Source organism: Ovis canadensis, chromosome 7 (genome assembly GCF_042477335.2).
Source record: "Ovis canadensis isolate MfBH-ARS-UI-01 breed Bighorn chromosome 7, ARS-UI_OviCan_v2, whole genome shotgun sequence".
NCBI lineage: Eukaryota > Metazoa > Chordata > Mammalia > Artiodactyla > Bovidae > Ovis > Ovis canadensis.
In genome coordinates this window covers 68,793,278-68,805,289 of record NC_091251.1, presented here as the reverse complement: position 1 = coordinate 68,805,289, position 12,012 = coordinate 68,793,278, and the positions used below count along the sequence as shown (strand labels likewise).

The window sequence follows — 12,012 nt, the reverse complement described above, 5'->3', positions numbered from 1 at the left end:
CATATGCACCTATGTTCACTGCAGCATTATCAAAACATGGAAGCAACCTAAATGTCCATCTATGGACAAACAAAATGTGGTACATATAAACAACAAAATATTATCCACACCACTATAAATATGGCATATATGCAAAGGAATATTATTCAGCCATAAAAAAGAAGGAAATCTTGGGAATTCCTTGGTGGTCTAGTAGTTAGAGCTCAGAGCCTTTCACTGCCATGGCCCAGGTTCAATCCCTGGCTGGGGAACTAAGATCCCACAGGCCACACATGTTTTGTCAGAACTCTCCACCATGACCTGACCATTCTGAGTGACCCTGCATGGCATGGCTCATAGTTTCATATGTGATCATTTTGGTTAGATTTCTGCGATCCTGGTTTTCTTTTGAAAGCTGTGGGATTATTAAGTTCTTGCTTCTGTCTGCCGTCTGATGGATGAGGATAAGAGGACTGTATATGTTTCCTGATGGGAGGGACTGGCTGTGGGGAAAACTGGGTCCTGCTCTCGGGTGCAGGGCTTTGCCGAGTGAATCTTTAATCCAATTGTCTGCTCATGGGTTGGGCTGTGCTCCCTCCCTGTTAGCTGTTTGGCCTAACAACTCTCAGATGGTTAAGAATGTAGCAATGCAGGTGATGTGGGTTCAGTCCCTAGGTCAGAAGGATCCCCTGGAGAAGGGAATGGCAACCCACTCCAGTATTCTTGCCTGGAGAATTCCATGGACAGAGGAGCCTGGCGGGCTACAGTTCATAGAGTCACAAACAGCTGGACACGGCTGAGTGACTAACACTAACAACTGAGGCAATCCAGTCTTGGAGTCTACAGGCTCTATGTTAGGGCCTCCGGAGACCTCCCAAAAGGACTTATGTCAAACACACGCCTCCCAGGACTGCAGCTGCCAGTGCCCCTGTCCCTGTGGCAGGACATTTCGAACCCTCACCTCTGCAGGAGACCTTCAAACACTCACTACTGCTTCTACCTATTCAATTAGTTATGCATTAAGCAATGAAGTTAACTGAGGGAAGGTGATGATCTTTGCATCATTATAATCCCTACACTTAGCAAAGTAGCTCTAACATGATAGGGGATCTATAAAGGATGAATGAATGAACTTCATGGAAATGGTTCACATGGCTCCGGCCCCTAGAAGGGTGAATGGGATAAGGACAAATACAGATGATAGGGTAATGAAAACATTAGAAAAGTAAGTGGAACAAGAGTTAGTATAAGGGCTCTAACTTCCAGACCTATCCTGATCATAACCTTCAGGACATCCATCCTGGTAGAGCCCTCACACTAGATTCCACTTGGTGCTCCCGTGCGTCATGAACATACATTTATTAATTCACTTCACCACCAAATCCTTCATCCCTTCTCTCCAAACACAGACTTCATATGCTCCCCAATCTAATACCACCGACTCAAAAAATTCTAGAGTTTTTGCACAGGTTCCCGGAGGACACAGCAATCCACTCCAGTATTTCGACTGGAAAATCCCATGGACAAAGGAGCCTGGTAGGCTAGAGTCCAAGGGGTCGCAAAGAGTCAGACATGACTGAGCGACTTCACTTCTTCGGAGGACACATTATCTCCAGTGCGTAACACCTATATGCAGCCCTACCCCCAGTAACCTTCTCAGTCTTCTCACCAGACATTTTAAACTTTCCATCACGCCATGTCCTGGTTTCATTCAAAAGGACAATCAGAGCCCCTCTGCAAATTCATCCAGCCCATACCCATGTTCCTGAACACGTAATTTCCATTCATTCACAACAGTCCATGTGCAAGGCAGGACAGAGCAGGACTCTTAAGGTTCCTCCTCTCGTTGCGCCGGCTCACCGGCCTCCATTCCTGCCCCGCGCCTAGGAGGCTCGGCTTGCTCGATGGACACCAAGAACCTCGAGGCACACACTCTGCATCTGTCCCTTCATGCCCTCCCTCGGCAAAAGGCTGGCACCGCCGGGAGGGCAGGGGGCGCTGAGGCAGGAGCAGCGGAAGCGCCATCCGCCAGCGGCGCCAGAGCGTTCGCAGACCCGGAATCGGGTCGCTGTGAGGCTCCCGCCGGAGAAGGCCCGCCACGCTGGCCTCCACCGAAACCCTGCGGACCCCACCTTTACGCTCAGGATCGCTGTCGGCGTCGCTCCCGAATAGGTCCTCCATATCCGCCATTGCAGCGCACGTCCGCCGCAATCGACCGGGAGCGGCTCCCCTACTGCGTTTACGGCACGGAACCAACGAAACGCGACAGTGTCGCAAAGATTTGCTCAAAAAGTCTCTTTTTCTACTGGAAGCTTGTTTTCGCTTGCACTTTGAACCCGCACTTGCCCACGCCCTTACGTCCAGCAACCCCGCCCTTCGTCAATATCTGTTCTTATTCCCGAGGATTCTCACCTGGGTACATCAGGTCTGAGTGTCAGTGGAGGGGGTGGTATTTGGGGACTCCCAAGCAGCAGCAGCAGCAGGAAGGGCCTGTGTCCGTGTTAAACCTGCCAGGAGTCAGGCCTGCAGTCCTTTGTTTTATACGGATCAGCTGTTCTCAAGTTGTTGCGGACTCAAACATGCTTTTGTTTATGTGGCTTGTATCTATTGATATTTACTGTAATAGTAATTAAGGCAGAAATTTTAAAACTTCGTTGTACAATAATAAACGAGTTAACATAAAATAGCATTTTAAGATTTTAAGTGACTTATTTCTGAAAATTGAAGAGTGGAATTATTTACAGTTTGGAAAGCGTCTTTGGTATCTGCCTCAAATGAAAACAGCTGAATTCTCATACCTGCTTCTGCATTCAATCTTGAGAATGGTTTTGGTTGAAGCTTGTGAAGAAAATCTGTCCTCACACACACATATGTGTGTGATTGGAAGAGGAAGGACCTCTCATACCCCTAAAAGGGTCATCTTCGGACCAGTCTGACCACAACTTTACAGTAGTGTATGTCAGACATCAAAAATGTGCCATCCTAACCCGGTACACACTGTTATATAAAATTGAAACAAATAATCACAAAACAGTACTGACTACTAAGATGCAACCTGAGATTTCCTATTCTCGTTAAGCTTGTTTTGTTTTATGCTGACAGGCAGTGCATCTACTAAATTGATTTCGTGATTTATTTAATAGCTGGCAGCCTACAGCTAGAAAAACACTATTCCGATTCCATTGACTTATTTTTTCAAGAAAAAAACTAATTTTGCTGGGGAATGTGGCTAAACAATTGCACATTACAAAATCAGGCAGTCATAGAATTTTTTAATAGGTCAGTGCTAGATAAACCCTTTTGCTTTACAGAAGCTCAAAGAAATGAAGTGACTTGGATATGTTAAACAACTAGGTCCTTTCTAGGAATTTTGAATTTTCAGAAATGTACATCCAGTGTTAAGACAACAGTAGATTTTTTAGTTTGGAGGTTATGAGGTATATTTTTGTTGTAAATAGGAGTGCCTGATAGGGTTTAAATGGACAAGAAGTGGGACTGAGTATGTTAACCTAGAACTATTGCGTATAAAATGGATGATATAGGAGTAAGCAGATGGGATCACTTTAAAACTTTCTGGAATGCTGGAAAAACAAGTATTCTATGTGATTGTGATTCAGTTTCATTTTCATTTGGAATACTATCCTTGAAATGAATATTGATTAAATCGTAACAAATTGAATTACAGTGAGGCCTGCTGAATCACCCTACCCACCTTGACTAGCAGAATTAATGTGTTTATCTCGTATGAATAGTGCAAAACAAATAACTTCTGATTCCTTGATTTGTTTTTTGTTTGTTTGCTTTTGCTACACATTGCTCTTCTATTCAAGTTGTCTTTCTTCAGACAGGATCTAATACATTTAATTAGATTTCAGCTTAATCAGTCACAGGTAGTGCTTGCCTGAGGTTATACCCAGATCACTATCATTGATGTTTACAATGTTCAAATAACCTTTTCATTTACTAGCAGAGCTGGACAGGTTTATCCTATTGGGTTTGTGTCTTACTAATTTAACTTTGGGTATTAAGATAATCTCTTCTTTTCTTCTAGGGATGGAGAATTTCATATGTTAGGTGAGTTAACTGGAGAAAACATCTCCAGGATAGCTTTATCATTTTTTCCCAGGTTTTGAGAGTTTGTCTTTTTCCCATGTTCTGCCTTCATAAGATCCTCAAAATAGTAACCAATACCCCCTAGTCAAAGAACAAAGATTAAACTAGGTTGGCTAACACAACACAAATAACATGACACAATTAGTGTATCATTACAAACATTTCTATAAGATATCTATCTTTAAGATTGATAAAAACCTATGCTTGCATCAAGTTGCAAAACAGAAATATGTGTTATAAAGTTTGTATAACATCTGAAAGACTTAGAGGAAAAATGACAGTTTGATTAAACAATTCATTAACTGCATATTCACTCCATTTTTGGTAAATCGCCACCCCATGGGAGGATCAGGTGGCTCATTTCTGAGTACTTTGTGGATGGAGTTAGCCTTTAGGAGGCATAGACTGATCGGAACTAAAGAGAAGAATTCCCAAAGTCTCTCCAGCAGCAAATGAACAGTGTGTGCTTGTGCTCAGTCGTACGACCCCATGGACTGTAGCCCGCCAGCCTCCTCTGTCCATAGAATTTTCCAGGCAAGATACTGGAGTGAATTGCCATTTCCTACTCCAGGGAATCTTCCCGACTCAGGAACCGCACCCACCTCTTTTGAGTCTCCTGCATTGGCAGATGAATTCTATACTGCTGTGCCACCAGGGAAGCCCTGAATGAACAATGGGGCAGCTCATTTCTTAGAAAACACAGAGCATTCACTTATCATCTGCCTTTATTAGATTTCTTACTGAATTGAGTCCCTGCAGTGGGTGCTATGCAGATGTAAAAATAAGAGCAAAGATGATTTTTTCATATATATAGAAGCGCTTTGAACTACTGTCAACGTTTAAAAAATGCACAACATGAGAGTTGCAAGTTAAGCTTTATTTGGGGCAAAATGAAGACTGCAGCCTAGGAGACAGCCTCAGATAGCTCTGAGAAACTGCTCTGAAGAGGTAGAGGGGGAAGAACAGTATATATGTAATTTTGGTGGCGGGAGAGTACATGTATTCAGGCACATATTTTTCCAGAAGCTTCTTCTATGCATGAAAGAGAATCACCACCGTGAAGGATTTTGGTGCTTTTCTAGATACGAAGTGAAACAAGAATTGCACTCATAAATTGACTCCTGAAAATATCTTGCTATCTGAAGACATGTTTTGCCAGTTCTCCCACCCCCAGCACAGAGTGCCTCATTTCTGCTCTCCATCCTGAGCTTTCAAGGAGTGTTGAAAATCAGCAGTTGCAGCAGCACATAATTTAATTTTTGTTGAGGTAAGTGGCAAGTGCCAGTTTGTTGTTCAGTTGCTGAGTCATGTCTGATTCTTTGTGACACCATGGACTGTAGCACAGTGGGCTCCTCTGTCTTCCACATCCATATCCTGGAGTGTGTACAAGTACTTGTCCATTCAGTGAGTAATGCTGTCTAACCATGTCATCCTCTGCCACCCGCTTCTCCTTTAGCCTTCGATCTTTCCCAGCATTAGGGTCTTTTCCAATGAGTTGGCTCTTCTCATCAGATGGCCAAAATATTGGAGCTTCAGCTTTAGCATCAGTTCTTCCAATGACTTTTGCAGTTCAACTTTGAATTGATTTCTTAAAGGAAACCAGTGTTGATTTCCTTTAAGATTGACTGATTTGCTCTCCTTGCAGTCCAAGGGACTCTCAGGAGTCTTCTCCAACACTCCAGTTTGAAAGCATCAGTTCTTCAGCACTCAGTCTTATTTATGGTCCAGCTGTCACATTTGTACATGACTAGTGGAAAAACCATAGCTTTGACTATGTGGACCTTTGTCGGCAAAGTGATGCCTCTGCTTTTTAGTATCTTGTCTAGGTTTGTCAAAGCTTTCCTTCCAAGGAGTGTCTTTTAAAGTCATGGCTGCAGTTACCATCTGTGGTGATTTTATGTGCTCAGTTGTTCAGTCATGTCTGACTCTGTGACCCCATGGGCCATAGCCTGTCAGGCTCATCTGTCCACAGGATTTTCCTGGCAAGAATACTGAAGTTGGTTGCCATGCCATCCTCCAGGGCATCTTGCTGACCCAGGGATCAATGGGTGTCTCCTGCATCTCCTGCATAGCAAGCTGATTATTTACTGCTGAGCCTCCAGGGAAGCCTTCCAGTGATTTTGGACCCCAAGTAAATAAAATGTCGCTGTTTCCACTTTTACCTCTTCTATTTGCCATGCCATGATGGGACTGAATGCCAGGATCTTAGTTTTTTGAATGTTGAGTATTAAACCAGCTTTTTCACTCTCCTCTTTCACCCTTAGGCTCTTTAGTTCCTCTTCATTTCTGCCACTAGAGTGGTATCATCTGCATATCTGAAGTTGTTGACATTTCTCCCAGCAATCTTGATTCCAGACCACCATTTCGTATGATGTACTCTGCATAGAAGTTACATAACTTAAATAAGATAAATATACAGCCTGTGTTACTCCTTTCCCAATTTTGAGCCAGTCCATTGTTCCAGCTGTTGCTTCTTGACCCATACATGTTTCTCAGGAGGCAGGTAAGGTGGTCTGGTATTCCCATCTCTCTAAGAATTTTCCACGGTTTGTTATGATCCACGCAGTGAAAGGCTTTAGTGTACTCAGTGTAGCTGACATTATATTAAAGTGCTGAAGAATGGGGAGCCAGAAAATGATTAATATCCCTAGGAGTTAGTCGAAAAAGGTTTCTTAGTACAGTGGTCTGAATATTTGTGTCCCCACAAAGTTCATGTTGAAATCATAGTGCTTAAGTGATGATATTAGAAGGTAGGGCCTTCAGGAGGTGATTCAGTTCAGTCAGTCGCTCAGTCGTGTCCGACTCTTTGTGACCCCATGAATCTCAGCACGCCAGGCCTCCCTGTCCATCACCAACTCCTGGAGTTCACTCAGACTCACATCCATCCAGTCATTGATGCCATCCAGCCATCTCATCCTCTGTCATCCCTTTCTTCTCCTGCCCCCAATCCCTCCCAGCATCAGAGTCTTTTCCAGTGAGTCAGCTCTTCACATGAGGTGGCCAAAGTACTGGAGTTTCAGCTTCAGCATCATTCCCTCCAAAGAAACCCCAGGGCTGATCTCCTTCAGAATGGACTGGTTGGATCTCCTTGCAGTCCAAGGGACTCTCAAGAGTCTTCTCTAACACCACAGTTCAAAAGCATCAATTCTTAGGTCATTTTAAAAGGATTAATACTCTTATTTTAAAAAGACCCCATGGAATGGAATTCGTTAGCCCTTTCTACCATGTGAGGACACAGTGAGAAGTCTTTTGCTATGAACAATGAAGACAGCTCTCACCAGAATGCAACCATGTTGGCAGTTTGACCTTGGACCTCGCAGCCTCTGGAGCTGTGAGAAATAAATTTCTGTTATTTATAAGCTACCCTGTCTGTGTTATCTTGTTATAATAATGAGAACAGACTTAAGACAGACAGGATGATTCAAGCTAGAATAAAGGAGTAATGGGAGGAAACCCAGTTATCAGGATATAAAATTGAGTGGAACTTAAAATTCAATCAACCAAAACTTCAGTTAGTTTATCACATCTATTCCTTGATTTTCATGAAGTTCCAACACACTGAGGATAAAGAGATTATTCTAAAAACTTTTAGAGAGAAAAATCAGCTGACCTTCAAAGGATCTTGAAATTAACACTAAACTGTTAAACAATTCTGAAAGTTATGAAACAATGGAGAATTGCTTTTGAAGCCCTGAAGGAAAATAATCCATTCTAGACTTTTATACTCGACAAACTATCGTACATGGGAAGAACAGTAAGATTCAGTGGAAACCAGCCTATATGTCAGCAGTCCTGAGACTGCCGTGCTGTGAAGAAACCCAACTAGCCCATGCAGAGGAACTACACAGAAATGTATGGCCAGCCCTCAGCTTCCGTGCACCCCCTGCAGCTCCAGCTCCAGTCTATAGGCCACCAGTGCTTAGTTGAGCCTTTCTTGCATATCTGTCTCACAGAAACCAGGAGATAATAAGTGAATGTTGTGGCATGAGGCCACTAAATATCGAAGTGGTCTGTCACACAACAATAGCAATTGAAAGAGTTACTCAAAAACTGTACAGTTGATGAATGTGGCCAACCAAAAAAGATGGACTAAACCAAGGAAGAGAAACACTTGAGAAGCAGGAAACTTAAGACTGCACAGAGGCAGAGATTAAAGTTAGGTCTGCAGGCTTAGAGGGATGCTGGTCCAGATTGGAACAAGAGCACCAAAGGCTCTGTGAGAGGACAGGATGAACAGATTGTGAAGGAAACAAAACTAATAGAATACCTGATAGATTCATCCAGTAAGGATTTAAGTGCCTTCTCTGTGCCAGAAACTATTCTAGGCACTGGAGATACAACAGAGAACAAAAGAGAACAAGTGTCTGTTCTTAGAAGCTAGCATTTTGGTGGAAGATGAGACAAGAAAAGACAGAAATATATATCTCACAATACAGTTTCAGCTGTTTTCCAAAATGACAGCAAGTTCTTTGGCCAAATCTTTTTCTTCTCACTATCATTAATCTAACTCACTTTTATAAGACAAATGTTAACTCCAAAGCACTAGTAAATAATTGTTCCCTATGCAAACGAGAGTTTGGACATGCAAATATGAGTTTGGAAAACATCCTGGTACACTTCCTATGAAAACTTACACTTATGTTGAGAAAAAAGAACAGAAGTAAGATAATGAGTCAGTTATTTCTTAGGACTGAGCTAAAATTGTCTTTTTGAAACCTTTTCTCTCGAATCTAGGGTTAAATTTAGGGAGTGGCTTCCTTGAAGAGGTAGGATTTAGATTCTTCCTGGGAGCTTAAGGGTTACCAGGAAGCTGTGTCCTTAAAAGACCTAAGATCAGATGAGGTCAGTGCTCTCCACACTAGAAAAGCTGGAACATCAGCTACTGGGGGAAGGAGTTAGAAGGAACAAAGAAAGGAGGATACAGAACAGAGGGTGGGGGCCACCATGGGTGCAGACGTTAGTACAAGCCACAGAATCAGTCAGGTGATCTGCTACAGGGATACCAAAGAAACTGAAAGTGAGGATAAGGAGGGAGAGAAAAGAAGGGAAAATGTATTAACGAGACAAAAAAAATAGAAGAAGCATCTACAAGAGAAAAGGATGAAAAAAAATTTTTAATAATAATGAAATAGTACCAAAGTGGAGGAATATTGAAACAAAAATGAGAAAATACTCTGGCAGTATAACCAAAGAGAGGGGAAAGATTTACAGGCTCCCATGACAACCAATATTTTTACAGATCAGAAGGAATCACTAAAACAGATTTGGCACACACAAAATGCAAAAGGTAACTGAACATGTCAGTTTACAATAAAACTATATCTCTTCCCTGGATTTCCTTATTCAGCTGGTTGTTTCAGCATCATGTGAGAATACGACATAAATGCAGAGACACCATTTCACCATAGGGTGGGAACTCTGCGTGCAGGCAGTTTCTGGCCCTCAATTTATTTCATCTAATCCAGAGAAGGATTACCAGGAGAAGATACACTGTATTTCATGCTTGCAACTGCAAAAAAAAAGAAAAGCATTATGGTGTTAAAACATTTAACAGTAGTATGGCAAAAGGCCACAAGATGGTGATGGCATACCCTGAAGAAACCCCGGGTCTTCTGCAAAATGACACACACACCTCCATCTTCTGCAAAATGAGATACGCACACCTCCGTCTTCTGCAAAATGACATGCACACATACACCACCCAAACCCAACCCCCTCACCAGTTTTTCCTTTAGCAAAAAATTGACTTGAGGAAATGGGCAGGGGGATGTGAAGGAGAGATTTGAAAAACTAACTTTAAATAGTAATCAACATTAAAAACACATTTAAAAAGTTAGAAATATTTGTCCACTTGTTTTCTTTATCCCAATTTTTAAAAAGCAGTACATTTAAGACTAGCAAACATTAAGGAAATATTTTTCAGCTGTAGGCATTCTGATTTTTATGTATCTATTGAAAAGTGATCAATTTAAATAAAGTACCTTTTGGGAAAATTTAAATTTTTGTCCTTGTGCTTCATAAAATGAAATTTACCTAAAGAGTTCACTGAAGATTTCATTTCTTTGACTGCAATTTACTTCCTTACTCTTTAAGGAAATGACAGGTAGGGTTAATCCTACGTGTTAAGTGGTGTGACTGCAGGTTAATAATGATTCATATGATATATGGATATATTTAATTTTCCAACATGCAAACGCACTTATATCTTATCTGCTACTTAAGACAGAAACAAAATTTGGGTGGGGGAACAGGGTAGAATCCTGGGGCTAAAATCCCAAAGAAATAACTAAATGGAAAATAGCCTAAAGGTTATTTGAGAGCCCTAAGACTTTATTTGCAAAAACAATATTAGTCACTGGAAAAAAATTCTTTCTATTTAACATCAAGTAAATTCTTTAAAAGAATCTTAAGTTCTAAATATTGACCTAAAGCTAATATGTATAAAAATGTCATAAAAATATTCTTACCTTTGACTCTGTAGTTCCATTATCAAAGAATTTTTCTTAGGAAAACAAGAGAGTCACATGAGTAAAAGGGTGCTGATTATAAATAACATTGTTTAAAGAAATGAGAAATGCTATAAACACCATAGTAAGAAATTGATCAAATAAATTATCAGACACTTATAAACTGAAATACTATGCAATCATTTAAAGTATGTTTTTCAGGATATTAACATATACCAATGATGTGAGTATAGGAAACTGTTTAAAGGGCAGTTTGTTATCATCTGTCTAAATTGTATCTGGGAATATTCTTTGATTCCACCTTTCCTGTCTAGAAATTTATCCCAAGAAAATAATTGAATAGATATGCAGATGGTGCTCATGTTCAGTCATGTCTTAACTCTTCGCAACCCCATGGACTGTAGCCCACCAGGCTTCTCTGTCCATGGGATTTCCCAGGCAAGAATACTGGAGTGGATTGCCATTTCCTTCTCCAGGGGATCTTCCCCACCCAGAGTTCGAACCTGTGACTCCTGCATCTCCTACATTGGCAGGCGGATTCTTTACCAGTGAGCCACCTGGGAAGAACACATGCAGATATATACGTACAAAATAGTCATTGAAACTTTGTGTGTGATAGCCAGAAACTGGAACCAATGAAAGTACCCATCAGTGCAGAATTGTTTGAATAAATTATAATGCAATCACAGAGTAAAATGCTAAGAAGCAAGGATTAGGCTGATGAATGTATATTGAAGTAGAGGGGCATAATATATTGTTGGATTGCCAAAGCCAGCTAGAAAAAGTGGATATTTTATACAGTATGGAAGTGCCTCAAAAAATTTAAAATTAGATTACTATATGATCCAGCAATTCCACTTCTGGGGAAGGGAGTGAAATCACCATTTCAAAGAGATATCTGGACCTCCATATTCATTGCAACATTATTTATAATAGTCAAGACATGGAAACAGCCTAAGTGTTCATCAGTGGATGAATGGACAAAGAAAATATGGTAAAAATACACAGTAGGATATTATTTAGCCATAAAAAGAAATCCTGCTACAGACAACATGGATGAAACTTGAGGGCATTATGCAAGTGAAATCAGTCAGAGAAAGATGCACACAATTAGTTCAACGAGCCAGTGTGAGCAGACTCCAGCACACTGCAGAGAAGTCTCTGTACCTCTTCGAGGTGAGATGAAGATGTCCGTGTCCTACCTACACAGTTCTGTATTCATTTCCATTTTTTACAACAAAATTTCACCACTGTTATAATCCACCAAAAGAATAAAAATGCCAATTTAAGAAAACAAAGATTTTTAAAAGAATATTTAAATACATGGGAGGATGCTTATGACACATTGTCAAGTAAAAATAGTATGTCTTGAAGTATCTTGTATTATCTCCATTTCATTTATGTGCATTCCTTTGCATGGGAAAATGTCTATGACAAAATGTACATAGTGGTT

The 12,012-nt window shown here is 41.0% G+C and overlaps 1 protein-coding gene across 2 annotated transcripts in view; it reads right to left on the bottom strand.

Annotated features, from left to right (window-relative positions):
* Window positions 1-2,277, bottom strand: part of LEO1 (LEO1 homolog, Paf1/RNA polymerase II complex component) — a 32,863-nt gene extending 30,586 nt beyond the window's left edge. The window contains exon 1 of one of the 2 annotated variants that reach the window (XM_069596507.1): window positions 2,112-2,277. In XM_069596507.1, coding sequence (XP_069452608.1) covers window positions 2,112-2,169 — 58 coding nt within the window. In that variant the 5' untranslated portion in view covers window positions 2,170-2,277. The remainder of the gene's footprint in view (window positions 1-2,111) is intronic. The other variant, XM_069596508.1, reaches the window with a different exon arrangement.
* Window positions 2,278-12,012: the final 9,735 nt, after the last annotated feature.